Genomic DNA, 21,570 nt, shown 5'->3' with positions numbered 1-21,570 from the left:
CTCGTATTAAACACTGTAGATTTCACAGATGAGTTTGAATTCTGGTGGGAACCACTAATAGTTAAACTACGTCGTAAATGTCTAGGAGTGAAAGAAACTGACACAAAAGATTCAGAAAACTTTAAGGATGTAAGCAGCACCTTTCGATCAATTACAACCGAAGATAGATGTGGACTCGTGCAGTCACCGAACTACCCAAGTCGGGCAGGTATTGCATCTAAACCTATTCTCTACACATTTTTCAACCCGATACCTGAGAAATTTCAATATTACAGATTTATTGTGAAATCTATTGGATCAGTTTCATGCCAAACAGGAAATATAAATGTGGATGATGCAATAATTTTTATCCAAAGGATATCAGAATATACAAAAACCCCACATGAAACAAAAATATGTGATAATAACGCGGTTCGTGGACTTATATTATATAGCTTGATAAATAGCCATCTTTATTTTGAAGTAAACAATAAAGTCCCCACCTTTCAAATACAATACACTTTACACGAGTCGTTACCGATTAAAGATTTCGGTGATTTCTACTGTGAACAAGGATTTCTGAATTCCGGAATTTCCTGCATCAAATTCATCAGAGATGAACGTCTGAATTGGGAGAACGCTGAAATATACTGTAGACAGAAGTACGCGGGACATCTACTCAGTATCAACTCAGAACAGGAAATGATTTCCATCAAAAGATTATTCGCTACAGAACTTCTCCAAATGGCGTACTCATTAAAAGCGCTCATAATGATGATTGGATTGAAATGGCAGGTAAGACTAATGTCTACAAATATGAAATAGAAAGGCTTTTAAAGAAATGATATATTTCATTTTTTCACGAAACAGAATGATGGTTATTACACGTGGACTGACGGTAAACCAATGAGCTACACAGAGTGGTATAAACCTGTTATTAATGAAACGATACCAGAAGTTATTCGAGGATTGATATCTCCGCTAGGAAAACAGCCAAAAAATGACGTCAATATGCCGTGTACGGCGATGATACTGAATAATCCACGAGGATCAGCGAACTGGGTTCGATTCCCGTGTCAAATCGACGAGACGCATGCGACATTCATTTGTGAATCTGAGAGAATCGACATCAAAATCAAACATGATTCAACGATAAACGATGCGAACAATTCAACAAATACAGACTTAAAAAAAACCATAGATCAAATGATTCCCGATGTTACTTTAATTAATTCAACCTGTCCAAGAGGTTGGGTAACTATTTTTGGACAATGTTATCAAATACTAACCGACTGGAAAAACAATCGAGGTTTGAATATTCGGAGTGCTAGACAAATGTGTCACAGCATTCGCGCCGACATAGTAAGTATCTCCTTAAATACAGAAAACGATATGAACAGGGTTATCAGCGTATTTCAATATCGACATCAATATGGCGCTATACTGACCATGGACCGCGACGGATCTAAAATTATCAAACCACTAGTGACCAGAAATGAAATTACTTATACTCAATCAGTTAAATGGTTATTGAAACCTTTCGATGATACAAAAGATAAAGTGCATTCCGTGTTGTGTAACTATAATGTAACTGGTGAAGAGTTAGCTTCTGGAAGCGGTTGTAAATCGTGGCAGTTTGAATGTAACGATCAAAGATGTATCAGCGACCATCGCGTATGTGATACCAGACACGACTGTCAACACGGTGAAGATGAACTTAATGGGGCTCGCCGTCGCTATGGACACCAGGTGGCGTGTGTGCGTTAGTAGCCATCGCGTATCGACTTCCGCTCACTTCCGCGCTCGATTTCCTACTTTTAAATTGTAATAATGTCAGAGAATTACGGGTCATGGACTGTACCGAAGCTGAAACAAGAGTTAAGCCGACGAGGTGCGGTAACCTATGGGAGGAAAATCAACCTAATTGAAAGGTAATTTAAATGTCGATCATATTTCCATGCGGTTGATGGTGTTCAGTCGTTTAGTCTGCGCAAAAATGTTGCAATGATCATGGAATCAACAGTGATTTTTTGCCAAAATCATCGATGATTCTAGACCTATGCTCAAGTGAAATGAACGTGTTTTAATAGATCCAGAGATGAAAGCTAAACCTCAGTGGGTTGTGGGTCAGGGTATAGTACAAGTTTACCGTCACCAGCCCGGGCTGCGAGGATGGCTATGGCCGGTCCCACGCGTCCCGTCCCGCGATATCTTTCATTATTTTTCGGTTTTCATGTCCGGAAAATAAACATAATGCACATAAAAGTCATCGATAAAACGTTTTTTAAATCACTATTTGATATTATGATTGCCTTGAGAAGTTTAGATGGCAATGTTTATATCTTGAAATGTAGGGATTATTATCGGGATGTAGGACGCCTTGTCAGCTAACCATCGCAACAGCTGAGTTACCACTGGCGCCATCTATCGAACATGAATTGAAGCTGATGCCAAATTTTACTGCCAATGTATCCATAAATCATTGGACATGTCTGCTGCTGTGTCTAGTCTCTATTGAATTTTTATATGTTATTGGAATTATAGTCAGAACCCTGATCAACTTGAGGTGACGGTAAACTGAATACCTTACTTATATACCTTCTTACCACAACACAGTTGAGTTAAATACAAATCTGTATGACCATGGACGTATAGACGTCCATGCTTGGAGTAATCATTTCGATGTAACATTTCAACTCTGGGTCAACTTTCTGTTAGTTGATTGAATGATTTTTGACATTAGATGTTTATATTTCATGATTATTTCGTGTTCATTGCAGATTAGAAGCATACGGCCGTAACAACGATTTTAGGGGACCGGCCATAACATTACCACAAGAAACAGTTCCGGAATGGCCCACATGCGGTTTCAAACAGCTTACAAATGATCATAAGATTGTATTGCCAAAATTCAATATTGACACAGTAACTGCATATTTCACGTATAGAATGGCAATGGACAACCACTGTACCAAAGACATTAAAGCTATTGAGAAGGGTCAGCAGCTCATAGAATCGCAACGTGTTCAAGCCTGCAGTATTCTCATCAAAAGCGGAATTGTTTATCTGACTGGATTAGTTGGTGCTGCTATGAAAAAAAAGGTAGGCCAGTTTTATATTTCATCAAAATAACACAATATTCCCTCCTTTAAATCCACATAAATCTGCAATACAACTGTATTCTTAAAAGGTTGTAATGTAGCAAACATTGTTGATTAGTTTATTTTTATATTTCATTGCAGATCTCATACTCGTACCAGATATCATTGTCTCAAACAACTGGTGAATTCAGAAACAGCCATTGTGAGTGCCCTGCCGGTAAGGGTCCTAATGGGACCTGTAAGCATGTCGCGGCTGTACTTTTGATGTTTGCTAATTTTGTGTCATCAGATGGGCCTAACGCTCCCGAAATACTTAAATCGTGTACGGAAAATCTACAAACATTCCATAAGCCCAAGTCTGTTTATACTGGTAAGTTGTTTGGTTACATCGCCACCATTCAGCAAATTCGTACCCTATATATCTTATTTTTTATAAATTCTGATGTAATGGCAATGTTTTACATAATGTACTTGGTTTTCAATTTTTAGCTCGGCTGTGACCTTGTTTAAATTTACCCGTCACTTCTTAACAGGTTCCCCTGTCAAGGCTGGTGACTTACCTCTATCAAAATCAAAGAAACGCGAGGTATCAATGGAGGATCCAAGGCCTGTGAAATACCGGAAATCAGCTGGATACGAGGATTATGTCCGGGGAATTGTCCTTAATTACTGCTCTGTATCGTCTTTAGACCTACCCATCAAGTATAAGTACAAGAAAGCCGATATCAAAACAGCAGCAATTGACCATGATTATCTGAAAAAAACTTTGCTTGAATATTGGGTGGAAAACTCTATTAAGGTAAGTTTTTAATCAACGTGTCTGAGAGTGACCTATGTTATCCTTCCCTCTGTGCTTATAATTAATATTCCATTTTGCCTTTTCAGTTAAATGAAACACAGGCAATATTACTAGAAAGGAGTACTAGGAAGCAGGCAGAATCTAGTCAATGGTTTCAGGAAAGGCAGCTACGATTAACTGCATCTCGTTTCGGTGAAATTGTTTCGCTCACGAAAAGGCGCAATATCGACAAATTGTGTAAATCTCTTCACGATAATATTCCGTTGAGAAATGCTGCTGTTTGCCATGGAAAGACATTCGAAAGTAAGGCGATAGCGGCTTTTGAAGGTAAATTCTCCGTTAAAGTACAGCCTTGCGGACTTCATGTGAGGCCAGATATAGATTATCTAGGCGCGAGCCCAGATGGCCTTGTGTCTGAGGATGCCATTGTTGAAGTGAAATGTCCGTATCGCGGTAGAAATGAACTTATTGCTCCGGGGCCATACTTCAAGTTTCTTAGTGCAAAAGATAAGAAGCTGAAACGTTCGCATAATTACTATGATCAGATTCAAGGACAGTTGCATATTTGCAAACGGAAAATGTGCTATTTCGTTGTTTATACTCATAAGGACCTTTATGTAGAGAGGGTTTATCATGATCAAAAACACTGTGAACTATCTCTGCTTCCAAAATTAGAAATCTTTTATAGGAAGTACTATTCAAAGTATTTAACAATGCATGCGTTCTAAAACATCTAGATTATTCCTGGAGATATAGATCGGATATTTTCCGAAGATTCCATAGTTTTTGGCATTAATATCTTCATACAACTAAATTTGTAAATACATGTACATCCCAATTGTATGATATAGATTTCATGTCAATATCGGCTTACTATTTGTTGATACTTTTAAGTTTTAATATTTTTTATCATCTATTATCAATATTTTTTATCATATATAGTTATTTCAAACAGATATACTTGTCAGGTTGTGTAGTTATATGCATAATTACTGACGATGGTGGGTCAAAAGTTTGAAAATTAATGATTTACTCCTTTTCTGACCATATTTCATTACCATGATTATTTATTATTTCATTATGTGCTGCGCCTGACTATGGCATGAATGCTTTAGTCCCAAAACTCAAACTCTTCCATTTTACATAAAATATCTGTGTTATCATGCATTTTAAAAAGATTTTATGTAGCGTTGTTGTATTTTTGGTTTTTACCAGTTTTAAATCAATAAAAGGGTTTGTTACTGGAATGAAAATTAGTTTGTCCTTTGAATTGAAAACACTGCAAAAGAGTGGATTAAGTCAAAGTGAAATAGGTTATATTGCGCACAGATTTTGAATATCAACGACAGACAATTAATTACAGTCCAGGCCCATAATTGATATCTAAGAATTTGGGATTTACCTAAATAATCTATTAAGAGAAACAATGATGTTTCTTTAAAGCAGGGGTTTCGATGAATCTCAAAACAAAACTCAAAAATATATACTTTAGATATCAATTAACAGACATTAACAATAAGGTTAAGCAAATTCGTTCACAATAGCTGGTCTGAAATTGCTTATACTGAAACAAACATAAACTATCCTAGAACCCATATTGACTTTACTAAGCGGCAGGTCTTTTTTCAAAATAAGAAAAGTTTTTGACAATCCGATTACTCTTTCTACTTGGATGCGTTTACTGGCTACTCTACGATCATGAACTACTTGTTCAGGTTCAAGTTGACTCTTGCCCTTCAATAAAGTTGGGGTGTTCACCTTAATGTTCTTGGTAGCAAAAAGATCTTGTACCATTATACCTCTATCGGCCATGATGCTGTCATTCGAGCTGAAGTATTTTGAGGTGTTTGAACACAGCTGGGATCGTTCAATGATTTGTCGGTCACTTGTTGAACCCGCATAACTTTCACTTACATAACTAACGACCCCTCTCGGTGATATTCCAACCATAGTTTTAAGCGTGTTCTTATGTTTGTATGTGCTGAAAGTTGCAGTTTGAGATTTTACATTCGACGGCTTTTCAATTGGAATCTCTGTAGCATCTAAAATAACTCTGGTTGACGGAAAATGATGCTTAAAGCCACTGGGCATGAAACAGTCTATCTCTTCTCTCTCTGGCCATGTATTGATTTCACTTAATTGGAAATACATGAAGTTTACCCAGGTTAACACAATCCTAGAAACTACACTCTCTGATATGCCGAACAGAATACTCAGTTCTATATCTTCCTTGGCACGCCTTAATTTGATTAATGTCAAGAAAAATTGATTGACCGGTGTTAGTTTCTGACATTTGTAATTCAAATCGTACGCAGCAGGTCCTAGTACACTGAAAAACATCATCAAATGTTCATAGTCTTTAAAACTGGTGTAATATTTGATCGACCTAGGATCCACCATAAATCTCTCGATACAGAAAAATTGATCTGAAAGGAGGGAACACTGAATATTCTTATCCAAGTTAGTGTTTTTATTGGTTGGTTCCTCTATTATGTCCATTCTGTAATTGCTGGTATGTTGTAGGCCTATTTCAACTTCAGTGGCTATGTCATGGTGTACAGGTTCTTCCTCCAGTTTTAATCTTCGCCGACTGGCTCTACTTTCTCTCTCTGAATCTGAGGAAACTGGTGGTGTGAAGGCAAATATACGCGGAATGGCATTCTCTTTTAATTTTCTTCTAGAACCTGAAACACATAAAGAAAAAAACATATTTCTACTCAAAGATCAACAGCTGCCAGTCAAGTCAACAACCTTTAAATTAAAAAGATAAATCTACCACATAAATTATTAGGCCTATTGTTGTTATTATCATAATTGAGTTATATCATTATCCTGTTATCAACAAACTACTATGATGATATGAAAATAAGCGCCTGGCTTTTTAAAAAAAGTTCAAAACATCGACATTGCATAATATCGATAGGCCCAAGCTGAGGCCTAAACGAATCAGCCTGCCTTGGATCTTGACCGCTTATTTCACCTTAGTTGGAAAACTCAATAGGAAAGCCATATTTACCGGTAAGTGTCTGTTTATAGTCCGTTGGTAAAAAATGTCGATGGCATACGATAGCTGTATCCGATGGCTGCCATAATTTTGCAGATTTCTCGCTACTCTGTAGTCGTTTTATCGCAACAAGCCATTTCATTTTCAAATCTGTGTTCGTAGGGAACTTAAATCCGCCTACTCTTGACTTACAAAGGGGTACACAACAATAGCGAGGCATTATAATAGATTCAAGCGCTTTTCAAATCGTCAATTCGCTCGAACGCGGAGATGAATAAAATGTTGTTTACAATTCAAATTCAAATCACTAGGGCCACTAACACGCGCGCGCCATCTCGCGGCAGCGCTCAGCGCGGCGAGCCCCATTGTACGGATATCAATTTACACAGTCAGTTCCGCTGTAACGATGGACAGGTTATATCGATTAGCGGTTTCTGTGACTTTATGAGAGATTGCATCGATGGCTCGGATGAGAACTCGTGCTATCATCCACCGTGTTTATCCACGCAATATCGCTGTTCCAATCACCAATGTATCGATAGTTATGAACGATGTGACGGACTAGCCAACTGTAAAGACGGTTCCGATGAGATTGGATGCACTGCCGAACTTTGCCAGGGGTTCTCGTGCGCGGACGGTGAATGTATTAGTTCTCAGTTGTATCGGGATGGTGTCGTGGATTGTAGCGGAAGTCTCGAAGAAGATGAATTGGTCACTAATATGACAGTGAATCCCGAGGTTTACTGTAATAATGACAATCACTGTACGACTCGTTTCACAGATCTGTGTAAGGAATCGGATGAACAAAGATGTTCGTTCAATTCTCCTCGCTGTTATTCCCGACACGAAAGGTGTATTTTAGAAAGGATGCCGATTGGTTTCCCGGTATGTAGAAATCTTGAACATATACTCGCGTGTAATGACTTCGAATGCGCGGCTGGTACTGTAAAATGTCCGGGATCTTACTGTATACCGATCAGACACGTTTGTGACGGTCGATCCGATTGTCCTAATTCAGAAGATGAACGAAACTGCGAGACTTGGTCGTGTCCGGGAATGTTTAAATGTGGCCAGGAAAATCGATGTATTCCGCAATCTGAAGTTTGCGACGGTGTCGTAAATTGTAAACATAACTCGGATGACGAATCATACTGTAAGGTCACGTGTCCTGAGCGTTGTAATTGCCGGGGTCATTTCATCGATTGTGAAAATGCTCTTTTATCAGATATTACTGGTCATTTTATAGAATCAACTCGGGTTTTGATTTTGTCGAATAACCGAGTCGTATTTAACGAGTTGACGTTCAACTCTTTCATTTATCTTCGTTTTCTCGATATTTCGGGCAATTATTTGTCTAACATCGTTCAAAACGCGTTTTCTAATCTAAACAATCTTTACATATTAGACCTGACTCACAACCGCATAACATCATTATCTGCTAATTCATTCGCAGGTTTGATCAATTTAAAAGAACTATTTCTTATCGGAAATCCGCTGCAACATTTAGAAGACGGTAGTTTTCGAGGTCTGACGTCACTCACTGCTCTCGATCTTCACGGACTTTCTATATCGGTTCTCGGTGGAAATGTATTTAAAGGTTTATCCGCATTACAGTCGTTAAATATCAGCAGTAACATGATCTATTATATTTCCAGCTATGCTTTTTCTGGATTGGTTGGACTTGAAATTCTAGACCTCGTCAACAATTCCGAAGTAATATCCGTACAAAGAAATGTTCTTGACGATCTAACATCATTGAAATACCTCGCTTCGGATGCTTACAAATTTTGCTGCATGGCACCGAATGTTGACCGATGTCTTCCCGAAGCTGATCAATTTTCGACCTGCTCTGACCTGATGGGTAACACTGTACTGAGGGCCATCATCTGGGTGATTGCGACTTTCAGTTTTCTCGCTAACAGTATCGTTTTGTCACTTCGCATTCAAGCGTTGCGGGTGGAATCCTCTAGAAGACGGAACACTCCCTCCATAATTCTCATCATAAATATTGCCGGTTGTGATTTTCTGATGTCGGTCTATTTGTTTATGATCGCAGGAGCTGACCACGCGTTCAAAGGCGTTTATTTTCTGTATTCTGAAATCTGGACGGATAGCTCATTATGTCGTCTCGCCGGGGTTATTGTTACTGTTTCGTGCGAAGGTTCTTTAACTTTTCTCTTAATTCTAACGCGTCAGAGATATTCAAATATCGCCAACCCGTTTTCTAGAAGTCCGATTATAACTGTTAAATACGTCATCGCTATTTGCTGCACGTGTTGGCTCGTTATAATCACAGTTTCTATTCTACCGCTGCCATCGTCGTCTTACTTCGGAGACAATTTTTACGGTACAACCGGAGTTTGTTTGCCTATGAATTTACTGACGATCGACGTTAATGGCTGGCACTATTCATTCACTATTTTTGCCTTGTCTAATGCGGCCATTTTGGCTTCGATAATGATGACGTACGCTCGGATATATAGACTCGTATCTGGAAGTAGGTCGGGCTCGGGTAGAGCCGATCCTACCGAACTGGTTTTAGCTCGAAGGAGTTTAGTAATCAATCTTTGTAATCTATTTTGCTGGCTACCGATAATAATCGTTCAGTTTTGCGCCGTATTTTCGGTCGAGATACCGAACCAGGTGGCCGCTTGGCTGGCCGTTCTATTTTTACCGATCAACTCGTCTCTGAATCCGCTTCTTTATACAATACTAACTATCGATATGAAATCTATTCGTGAACGCAATAAACGACTACTAGGATTGACGACATCCAGTAAATAAACAATAGTTTGACACGAGTCCCGGTAAAATGTTTGCTTATCCCTAAATCTGGTTTGCAGTTACATGACCGGATTAGATGAACTAATACAATGACATACAATGCAATAGAGCAAAATTACCACAATATAATAAGCAACATTATTTTAGCTTTTAGTTAAATCTAACTCACAACTCTCTGGTAATGGTAGCGTGTTTACTGAATTACTTATTCGTAAAAACCTGCAATGAGAAGCTACCATCCATTTGAAACTAGGATTTAGAGTTTTAGGGATACAAAACTTGTCCAATTTGTAACTGGCGTAATGTTCATGTAGTAATTCATCATTTAATCGTTCAACATTAAAAAAGTTTATGAACAATAATATTTTGATCAAAAAGGAATATATCAATGATTTTGTCGCTCGAGGGCGCTGTTCGTAGTCTATCAATGCAACAGTTTCTACGTTCAGAGACGATGCACCTCGCACCGGGTTTTATTCTAAAAAAAACGAACATCACTTCTAAGTATCCTCACCTCAGCCAAATAGAGAATTCATCTTTTCGGCTAAAGACTGTTCATCAGGCGTTCTGCGCACATAATGGAATTACCAGGATATTTATACAAGAAATCAAACGAAGGAACTGAGTGGCTGATTAGAAAGTTGAAAGGAGAATACAGATTCATAGCATACCATAGCATAGCACAGCACAGCACAGCACAGCATAGCACAGCATAGCATAGCACGGCATAGCACGGCACAGCACAGTACAGCACAGCACAGCATAGCACAGCATAGCATAGCATAGCATAGCATAGAATAGTAGATTATTTGTCACCATCAATATGTACAACACAAATAATGACAAAATATAATATAAAATAAAATGGGGTGACTGGAGTTTGAGCAGAGCCATAAAGTCTGTCTACCCAAAAGGATGTTCTTTCGCTCTGAAGCTAAGTAAAGAGAGTCAACCGCTCGTTCGTACTTTTATTTTTACGCTTACAAAAAGTGTAAATGAAAATATCATCGTACGTTTGCCTCTTTCAACTATGACGTCACGTACAACACCTCCTATTTTCGGTTACATTTGAAGTCTTCGCAAGAACTCAGTCTTGGGTCGAACGCGTCGACCGCTCCTTTCATTCAAAGTATGAAATATTTGGCCTGGGGGACTCGGCGGTCTTCATAGATGAGGTTGAACCAGTAATCTAGCGAAGAAACGGACGGTCGAAAATATCATGGACAAGAAATATTGTACAACAACGAAAACAATGTTTATTATTTCAACAAAAAATCTGTAAATACACATTATTATTTGGGGTCATTCAAGACGTGCCCACAAACGGCGGAAAGTGTACAGATCTGTAATCGTTAAGGGGGCACAGTATTCTCCATATAAACCGTTAATATATTGGCATTGTAATAATTAAAAATACGACCAATACCATCATAATAATAAACATACGCATGTGTGTAGGGTAAAGTTTCATCTTATTCTGTGATATGTTTACTGAGAGATATGTGATGTATTACACAGTTCACCCTGTAAAGAAAGCAGAGCTTCAGAAAAATGACCGAGCCACTGTTCAAATTCCCTGATTGATAAGAAATATGATTTTTAAGACGAGTCCGCATTTCCCCGCAGAGAAAGATGAATTTGTATATGTCCCTGGTCTAGTAGCTGCTTATTTAGAAGTTGATTCTAGATTCGTCCTTGAAGACGAGTTCGTCTGTTGGCGGCTGCCATTTTGTATCCGGTACCATGATGCTGTTGTACAGACGACAGTTCCCCTTCGATGATGATATCAGTTTGAAGACGATCAGATCGCATCTCTGATTGGCCAGACACGCCAACGCGCATTCTAATTCACTCCCTGACGTCATAGGCCCGACTGCAGCGACATCTGGTGACGGAATTTGCCGACCTTGAACCCCCTGGAAATCTATAGAAAACGAAAGAAAGAATTTCGATAATTTCGAAGCTGTTTAAGGCCCAGGGGCCAGTCTTAAACCAGGGGCAAGTTGCACAGTCGTGACTTAAGTTCAAAAGTGGTATTAAATCTTAAGATTGGTCTTCAGTTGTTAGATTGGCTATAGAACTAAGTTGGTCTTAGACTGGTCTTAAGTCTAAGCCATGACTATGCAACCGGCCCCATGCTGGAGCCAGTCTTACACAGGGGGGCCAGTTGCACATGGCTTGGAACTAAGACCGGTCTAAGACCTATGTTCCAGAGTCAATATGGACCAGTCTTAAGATTTAAGACCACTTTTGGATTCAGGTCACTACTGTGCAATTCAGCGGTGGGGTGCACCTAGAGGCCAATATTTAAGTCTTATTAACTTGTCACATCCAAAAAGACACTTCCAAAAACTTATTGACAAATTGAAAATGGGCACTCAAAAATATTTCATGGTGTTTTAAACGTCTCACAAATCCTCCTGGATCCGCCTCCTGTCGACCATTTTAGTTCTATAGCCAATCTAAGTCTCAATGGAGTATCTCAGAAAATACAACCAAACCCCGATATACCGCCATCCACCCGGCCCTAGTTAACACCAGGGGCCAGTTTTATAGACTGGTATTACCTTTAAACCTGGGGGCTAACTTAATTCATTTTCAATTTAGTTAGCCCCCGGGTTAAAGGTAATACCGGTCGATAAAACCGGGGCCAGGGTTTTTCTGAAAACTGATCATTTTTATTTTGCCTTTGAACTGGTGACAATAGCCCCCGATAAACCGATATAATCGCGAAATCCTGTGAAATATCTTGGTATAGAAAAAGCCACATTTGCTATGCTTCAACGGCCGCGAGTGCGTGTATTTCTGTCGCGCTAAGTGGTTGTACCTACTGATCGGATTAGCCTTTTATTTTTTCTGAGTAATTAAGTATAGAGTTCTTTAGTTGATTAAACGTGAAATATTCCATTAAACGACGTGAGATAGTTATGCATAAATGGCAATCTGTTTAACCACTGGCCAAGCAGCGGACTAGATAGATGAAGTGGTCTTTTCTGCGTGTACGAGACCCGGGTTCGATCCCCGGGGAGTGCGCGTAATAAGACACTCCACGGTCAGAATCGTTACAAGATTTTTAAACCGGACAAAAGAATTTCATATCTCTATAATACTACGGCGTGTGTGGCTTAATCAAAGATGACGTATAGAGAGTCTACTGGATATATTACGAGTCATAGAAGCAATGAATCTAACAATTCCCTGTTTTGCCACTCAGAAATTCTGTTTTTTTTAGCTCGGGTTTTTCCATTTATAGTTATTCCCTAAGATTGACCTTAGCGATTATACAACGAGCAATCTGATAGGCGCCGCGAGTTTTCTCGCGGCTAACCTGCGCATGTACCTGCGCACCCGTACAAGCATGGCAGGGTTTTTGCCGTGGCCGAGTCATAGCGATGTTATCAGGTTCGAATCCCACATGCAATTAACTTACACAATGAGTTGATTGCTTCGCACTGCCAGTCGATCATTTTATAATCAGTGAAATTTCGGTATTTCTCAGGGAAGGTAAATCGACTTTCTGATTGGATCCAGCATTCTCGACGCCCCGTTTGGTAGTCGGCAGAACGACACAGGAATTTAGCGAAATTAGCGCACGATTTCAGACATTCGAGTTCACTCATTCGACCGATATAGTTATCATTGAAGTCTGCAAGAGCAAAACCAGGGATGATGTTCCACTTCAGCCGGCCTCCTGAGGCGCATGCCGTATCTGTGGATGATATGTGATCTATTAAACAACGAGCTTCATCAGTAAGCCGCCTCTTGCACAGTCATGACTTAGATTTAAAACAAGCCCAGTCTCATTTTGGTTGTATAGCCAATTCAAAATATCGAGACCAGTCTAAGCTTATATTACAAATCCAAAAAAATTTAATTTAAACCAGTCTTAATCTAATTTCGCTGCTGTTACAAAAATACTGACTACTATAACAGTAGGGTTCGAGTAGTCAATATGGTAACACTTTTAATTAACGTTCTACTATGATACATAACAACATTTAAGCCTACTTGATGGACTTGACTCATAACTGCGCAACCGCGGGCTCTGATGGAGATCAGAATAAAATCCGTTCGTTATAACCGCGATAGTTCTATGTACAGCGGAACCTGTAGGAGACCTTGGAATCTCTGGTCGTTCAAAGATTTCAACTATTAGTAATTAAGTTAAGCCCTCGATATTTGTAGGGGGAACACGTCAACAAGTGTATTTTCTAGGAGTTCGATAGAATAATTGCGGAGTTGAATAATATATGATAATAATGATATCGAATTAAAAAGTTCCCCAATAAACGGGTCCGAGAAACGTATTGTACGTTTTGTAAGAAAAAATTTTACAATATTTTCGATCGGAAAAAGAAAGATTTTGAAAAAAGAAATCTTACCTATTGGCAGAGAATGTCCCACCCAAACGAAGGCAAACGCCAGAACGATGCTTAGACCGAACATCTTAGTTTCCGGACGTCTTTTCCGGAGATGAACGCGTCTTATGCAGCTCTATGACGCGGCGCAAGCTTTTTACTGCGATGCGTTTTTAGCGATGCGTTTTTTTCGTGATTTCAAATTTCACAATGAATTCTCGAGTGACGCGATTGAATTTTGATGATTAAACGCATGAATTTGAATAAATGGTAAATTTTTCGATTGATGTTGTTGCCCGGTACCTATTATATATCTTAAAGTAATCTTCAACTAACAATGTTAAATGATCTGAAACGTCGATTGTAGTGAAAATTAGTTGTCACTATAAAAGTGTCCGTGGGCTACATTGAGTTAGAAATAGGAAGTCTGCATGATGCACACTAGCGACGCCTGGTGAATCCTCTATTGCCACAGTAGTTCATGTCCTACTGCACACTAGCGACGCCTGGTGAATCCTCTATTGCAACAGTAGTGCATGTCCTACTGCACACTAGCGACGCCTCGTGAATCCTCTATTGCAACAGTAGTGCATGTCCTACTGCACACTAGCGACGCCTGGTGAATCCTCTATTGCAACAGTAGTTCATGTCCTACTGCACACTAGCGACGCCTGGTGAATCCTCTATTGCAACAGTAGTGCATGTCCTACTGCACACTAGCGACGCCTGGTGAATCCTCTATTGAAACAGTAGTTCATGTCCTACTGCACACTAGCGACGCCTGGTGAATCCTCTATTGAAACAGTAGTTCATGTCCTATTGCACACTAGCGACGCCTGGTGAATCTTCTATAACCACAGGTGGAATCCTCCATTGCCACAGCTATTGTTGTGTGGGTTTAACTTGACTCTAGACCAAGTTCCACACATGTCTGGGTTTAATCTAACTCTAGATTCAGTTCCATAGTTGTGTGGGTTCTCCATCAGGGCCGTAATAAGCAAAAGGTCTTCGAATTGCTTCAAAAGCTCCCATTGTATACAATTCTAAACAATAGCGCGTGGCCCTACCTGGTAAATATTGCGGTAAATAGTAAGGCCAGAAACAAATGACGGAAGATAATGCGTGAGAAAATGGGTTTTTTTGTCCTAGAATCGTCTGAAATACAGCGGACTCGCGACAACCAGGAGTCCCTTTAAAACTTGATCATAACTACGGACCAATTCTTTGACATTTGAAACGTATGAAAAAGCGGTTGAACCCAAATTATAATTTCGTGTCCAAAAACCAGTCGTCCCAACGTCCGTTAAATTAGTTCATTTTTTATGATCTTTGAACTGGACTTTTAGGCTCCCAAATCGAAATGGTACCGTAGCAAGTCATCGAATAGATATAAGATTGACGTTCAATGAGCGTGACGTATGGTATAGTTTTATAAGTAATGATTTATTAACGAGAAAAGTTGATTCGAATTTAACTGAAATGTAGAGGAATTGGAGCGCGGTAAACCGAGTTCTAATAGCGAACCTGGCGGATCCTCGCCTGCCAAACGTAGAATCCTCGATTGCCACAGTAGCGGTGTCGCTCACCCATTGAATCGTTACAACCTGCGAATCTCCAGTTCTTTTAGCAATATACATACACCACCAAAACACCGCCGACTCAAGCATTCTCCACCCCATCCTCAACCAATAGCCAGCTCCCACACTTAATTCTAAATATTTCACCATCTTATATTAAATATTATGTTGTTAATCATAAAAAGATGTCTTAAATTCCAATTCATTAAAAGGAATATGATGTTTGGATCCATTCAATCTAAAAAGCTTTTTATCTATAACTATTAATTTGACAAATCATTGTTTGAATTGTTTCCATTTATTAAGCAAAAATTTTAATTAAAAATGAGAAAAATCACAATTCATTATTCCTCACTTTGTCCACGTTTTTAATTTTGAAAATCATTAATATTTTTACTCCTCATTTTGTCCTCGTTTTTAATTTTGAAAGTCTTTAATATTTTTACTCCTCATTTTGTCCTCGTTTTTAACTTTGAAAGTCATTAATATTTTTACTACTCATTTTGTCCTCGTTTTTAATTTTGAAAATCATTGATATTTTTACTCCTCATTTTGTCCTCGTTTTTAATTTTGAAAATCATTGATATTTTTACTCCTCATTTTGTCCTCGTTTTTAACTTTGAAAGTCATTAATATTTTTACTCCTCATCTTGTCCTCGTTTTTAATTTTGAAAATCATTGATATTTTTACTTCTCATTTTGTCCTCTTTCTTAATTTTGAAAATCATTGCTATTTTACTCCTCATTTTGACCTCTTTCTTAATTTTGAAAATCATTGATATTTTTACTCCTCATTTCGTCATCGTTTTCAATTTTGAAAATCATTTACATTTTTATTCCTCATTTTGTCCTCGTTTTTAATTTCCAAATCATTAACATCTTTACTCCTCGTTTTTAATTTCCAAATCATTAACATCTTTACTCCTCGTTTTTTAATTTCCAAATGATTAATATTTTTACTCTTCGTTTTAAGTGTGAAAAAAGCAGAAAAATATTGATTTCTGTCAATCTTTTTGGAAAATATTTTGATTGAGAAAATATTCTTAATTTTTCTTTGAATATTTATTCAACGATGTCTAATTCATAATGACCATCTTCATCTTTTCCATGATTTATCATCTTGAATCCTTCTAAATCTTTTAAATCGACATTATTCAATGTATTCCATTTATCGGGTAAAAATACTTTAAATTCACGTGTTGTACTCACGCTGCAATAACTTAAATTCGCTGTTATTTTTTCACCATATTTAGTTTTCATTTTTTATAATATTATTATTTTATGCTAAATTTCTTGTAAAACATCAACTAATTTTTTATTTCATATTATCTTTTGATGGTTTTATTCTGTTATTTATCGATGCCAAGAATGTCTTTCTGTGTCCCATTTATATAGAAAAAATTACGTGTGGTGGTGAGTGATTGCGAGTCGTACTCTCGTACTCTGGCCTGAAAACGTCATTTTGCAAATTTTTAGACATTTTATCAGCACACTTTCAAAAACTGATCGTCATCACTTCACATGTGTTCTGTACTTCACCTAAGATATTTTTAATTGAAAATGAACTACAAACACCAGACATAAGACATTTTATCAGCACACTTTCAAAAACTGATCGTCCACATTTCAGATGTGTTCAGTGCTTCACCCGAGACATTTCTTAATGAAAATGAACTACAAACATCAAACATATCAGCACACTTTTAAAAACTGATCGCCAAATCTCCATACTACAATGATAGACATTCAAAGGCGGTAGAAGACAGTAGAATGATAATTGAATATCCATGATGAGGATTGAAATTCGAATCCTTTCTCGATGGGAAAACTTACAAGAAGATGATGTATCAGCTTGGCAAGAACTTCCTCAACTTGGTGAATTTTGGTGACGCTAAGCATTATACAAGTAATAACAAGCCCGTACCCAGCCATGTATTTCGATTATCTGGAATGCGGAAGTTTTACAGGTAAACACACTAAAGGCGCGTATGGTTTTAGTCGGTGGTTGCCGAGCAGAAAATTTTGAAAATAATCAGCGAAGAAGAAAAATTTCGCAACATGTGAGATAGGGGTGAGAATGGCAGAAAAGTTGCTTCATTCCCGCGATTTGGTCTCGAATCCAGTAATTTTCGCCAGAAAGGTTCGCCTACGAGTGAATCATTTAAAATCGGTCCAAAAATTTTTTTCAATGCCGGCATCAGGATAGACCTTCATCGATGTACTAGAACCCCCTAACTACAGGCCTGACTAGGCACTCAGAATGAGTCGATTTTATTTCGGTCTTAGCGTGATCGAACCAGGCCGGGCCTGATGGTATAAAATCGACTGTGTTCGGATTCGGTTTTGCAAACTTTCAATTCAGAGCTTACTGTAAACATAAAGCGAATCGAAAGTGAAATGTTTTAGGTGCGAATTCGTTTACGATACCGCAGAATATTTCGAATTAAAATGGAAAATGTGACCACAGCACCACAAAGTTTTAAACTGAAATCAACTGAACGCTTTGTATGCTTCGATGCTGCGACGCGTCGCAATGTGACCATTACGCCAGAAAGTGTTAACTTTAATAAATTGGACGCATTTCGCATTTTTTGAAGTAAAGATAGTGAAAACGTTATCGGATATTATCAGAAACTGAACGCTGTTCGGGAGCGGCAGTAGATATATTTTTAGCGAAATAATTGCACACGATTTTAAACACGATATGTTGAACACGTCTAAATTTAGAAACCGCGGTAATTACAGCGAAACCGAGAACAGATGAAAGTTTCACAAAAACGACTCTGGCGCGAGGTTGATGGGCGGATTTTTCTTAACAAAATAATTAGATTCTAATCCATTCGTCAACTTTTCCGAATTCGTCATTACTTTGCAGCCACTCTTTTGAGAAATATCGCGCAAACTTGGAGATAGGAAGGAATGTGTTTGTTTTTTGGAGCGTGAATTATCAATATGCAGCGAATGAAAGCGTTGTTCGTAGTTTTACTGATCGCTTGCGGAGACTGTATATTAACGCGGGCTGATCGCGCAAACTCTGTCGAGGAAGCCGCGTCTGTTAAAGTCAGTTCATCTTGTAACAACACTCAATACTCCGTCGATTCTACGTCTGGTTACATCGTTTCACCGAACTATCCGTCGTTAGTGCGCGGTGTTGAATGTCGTTGGTTCGTCAACAGCTCTTCATCGGGAAATTTTCTCGTTCAAGTTTACTACGACATCGAGCCGTCGATATTCTGTAACGAAAACTATCTTCTCGTCGGTGAGTCTGACAACAAACTCTGCGCTACCGGAAGAAAGCAATTAGATATCCGCAGTAACGATTTGATTTCGTTGTTGTTTAGGAGTAACGTCGATGGACCGCGAGGTAGTCGGGTTTATATCATATATCGTTTTGAAGAACAGAGTCGCTTGAAAATCGTACGTAAATGTTTCAAACTTGCAGTAAAAGAATTACCAACTCAAACAGGTTATGAATTCATGATTTCTACCCGGCGATGTAAATTGTTGTTAGAATGGATCGGGATGCCAGACGGGTTTGCAATGAATTTAACGTTTATACAGATAGATTTCAGATTAAGACCAGGTGAGGATCCGATGAAAACTCGTCCTCAAATTTACGACGGATGGAACAGCACCAGTGAACCTATAGCTCTTATACGAGAACAAACCGGACATCCACCTTCATCGTTTTATACTAAAACTAATAAAGCACGTATTGTTATCAGAAATAGATATCCGTTCAGGTCGCAGTTACTCGTGCAAGTTTACAAAATATCAGATTGGATCATCTCTAACCCGTTAATTCAAGTCTATGGTAAATCAGGACTGCTCACTACAATTGATGGAATACCACATATAGTAACTCAGTCTAAACACTTATACTGCTGGTCTATCACAGTCGATGTTCTGCAGTACGTCGTCTTCAACTGGTCACGTGATCTCGTCACGTCACCAGGTGTCGCTGGTGTATATAAACAGGAAGGGTTACGTATTGTGAGAACTGATATTTTACTCAGTTTTAACCAACTTAAATCCCTGAGTGTAAAATCAGACGGATTTCTCGTGATTCTGTGCGTTTTAACGACATGGGATTTTTTAAGATCGCATTTAAAAATAGAATTTGAAGTGAAATCAATGACAATATCAGACGTCTACGTCAACAAAATCAGTATGTTGGTAAGTTCATTACAATGATTTGTATATTCGTGTAAAAGAATCATTGTAATAATCTATATTTTCTATGGCGATTTTGACCAGTGATACTTTACTAAGAAACTTGGAATAATAACGTAATGTGACCCAAAGCACATGTTGTTTACACGGACTAATTATGATGGGTGTTTAGAATTTGAATTACGTAAGTTTGGATTGCAACATCTCGAACTAATATCGGATAATATCGATAATATCGAGTATCTTTTTCTATTTTAGGTTGTAAGGAGTTTGAATTTGTCGTATTGTAAAACTTGCTGTAATCAATTCTCTTATATTTCAGGATGGCCTGGACGTGACGTCAATATCAGCCAATCTATTGTTCCCGAGATCGAATACATTGTATCGTGTAGGTACAGTACGAATAAACTGGAAAGTGAACATCTATGAATCAGAACATTTGGAACTAACAGTGCTATCAGAAAACTGTGATCGAGCTGGTTTTTATATATTTGATGGTAGTAATTTCAGAGCTAGACGCTATGGTCCGTATTGTCCTGCTGGTGGTTTGGGATACTATAACGGTCGATCTGTCGTCAGTCTGATTACATCAGGTGGACCGGTTACTGTAGTAGCATACGCTTATTACTATAACAATCAGTTAACAGTTGGTCGTCCTGACTTGCCATACCTCATATTTACTACTACTGATTGTGATGGTTATGTTCTACAAGAAGAAGAACGTCAGATCAATATGACGTCACACTGTCTCGTGATTACACCTGAAAATCGACGCCTTCGCTTGAAAAATATTCACATATTATCAGAACACGAATATCATATTGACCGATGTTTTCTCAAGATGTCATGGTCATGTGATGAGTTTCTGAGTTTGAGTAATCAGTTTCTTAATAACAGTCTCGTATTAAGCACTGTAGATTTCACAGATGAGTTTGAATTCTGGTGGGAACCACTAATAGTTAAACTACGTCGTAAATGTCTAGGAGTGAAAGAAACTGACACAAAAGATTCAGAAAACTTTAAGGATGTAAGCAGCACCTTTCGATCAATTACAACCGAAGATAGATGTGGACTCGTGCAGTCACCGAACTACCCAAGTCGGGCAGGTATTGCATCTAAACCTATTCTCTACACATTTTTCAACCCGATACCAGAGAAATTTCAATATTACAGATTTATTGTGAAATCTATTGGATCAGTTTCATGCCAAACAGGAAATATAAATGTGGATGATGCAATAATTTTTATCCAAAGGATATCAGAATATACAAAAACCCCACATGAAACAAAAATATGTGATAATAACGCGGTTCGTGGACTTATATTATATAGCTTGATAAATAGCCATCTTTATTTTGAAGTAAACAATAAAGTCCCCACCTTTCAAATACAATACACTTTACACGAGTCGTTACCGATTAAAGATTTCGGTGATTTCTACTGTGAACAAGGATTTCTGAATTCCGGAATTTCCTGCATCAAATTCATCAGAGATGAACGTCTGAATTGGGAGAACGCTGAAATATACTGTAGACAGAAGTACGCGGGACATCTACTCAGTATCAACTCAGAACAGGAAATGATTTCCATCAAAAGATTATTCGCTACAGAACTTCTCCAAATGGCGTACTCATTAAAAGCGCTCATAATGATGATTGGATTGAAATGGCAGGTAAGACTAATGTCTACAAATATGAAATAGAAAGGCTTTTAAAGAAATGATATATTTCATTTTTTCACGAAACAGAATGATGGTTATTACACGTGGACTGACGGTAAACCAATGAGCTACACA

General features: G+C 38.3%; 3 protein-coding genes across 5 annotated transcripts; 1 reads left to right on the top strand and 2 right to left on the bottom strand.

Annotated features, from left to right (window-relative positions):
- Positions 1–1,706: 1,706 nt before the first annotated feature.
- Positions 1,707–5,433, top strand: LOC141910920 (uncharacterized). Of its 3 annotated transcripts, none has more exons than XM_074801815.1 (5): positions 1,707–1,910; positions 2,760–3,081; positions 3,222–3,450; positions 3,614–3,879; positions 3,966–5,433. In XM_074801815.1, the coding sequence occupies exons 1-5, from the start codon at positions 1,810–1,812 to the stop codon at positions 4,605–4,607; spliced, it is 1,560 nt and encodes a 519-aa protein (XP_074657916.1). In that variant the 5' UTR covers positions 1,707–1,809; the 3' UTR covers positions 4,608–5,433. The 3 variants fall into 3 exon arrangements, with proteins under 3 accessions (XP_074657916.1, XP_074657918.1, XP_074657917.1); XM_074801817.1 differs by lacking the exon at positions 1,707–1,910 and adding an exon at positions 1,917–2,551; XM_074801816.1 differs by lacking the exon at positions 1,707–1,910 and adding an exon at positions 2,593–2,663.
- Positions 5,281–7,175, bottom strand: LOC141910922 (uncharacterized). Its single transcript, XM_074801818.1, has 2 exons — positions 6,896–7,175; positions 5,281–6,563 (listed from the first exon to the last, which is right to left on the bottom strand). The coding sequence occupies exons 1-2, from the start codon at positions 7,101–7,103 to the stop codon at positions 5,401–5,403; spliced, it is 1,371 nt and encodes a 456-aa protein (XP_074657919.1). The 5' UTR covers positions 7,104–7,175; the 3' UTR covers positions 5,281–5,400.
- Positions 7,176–10,997: 3,822 nt separating this feature from the next.
- Positions 10,998–13,420, bottom strand: LOC141911309 (uncharacterized). Its single transcript, XM_074802301.1, has 2 exons — positions 13,098–13,420; positions 10,998–11,591 (listed from the first exon to the last, which is right to left on the bottom strand). Exons 1-2 carry the CDS (start codon positions 13,285–13,287, stop codon positions 11,338–11,340), a joined length of 444 nt encoding a protein of 147 aa, XP_074658402.1. The 5' UTR covers positions 13,288–13,420; the 3' UTR covers positions 10,998–11,337.
- Between the last annotated feature and the right edge of the window lie 8,150 nt (positions 13,421–21,570).

The sequence above is a fragment of the Tubulanus polymorphus genome, chromosome 9, assembly GCF_964204645.1.
Source record: "Tubulanus polymorphus chromosome 9, tnTubPoly1.2, whole genome shotgun sequence".
Classification (NCBI taxonomy): Eukaryota; Metazoa; Nemertea; class Palaeonemertea; order Tubulaniformes; family Tubulanidae; genus Tubulanus; species Tubulanus polymorphus.
The sequence above is the reverse complement of the archived record's forward strand: the minus strand, read 5'-3'. Positions and strand labels throughout refer to the sequence as shown.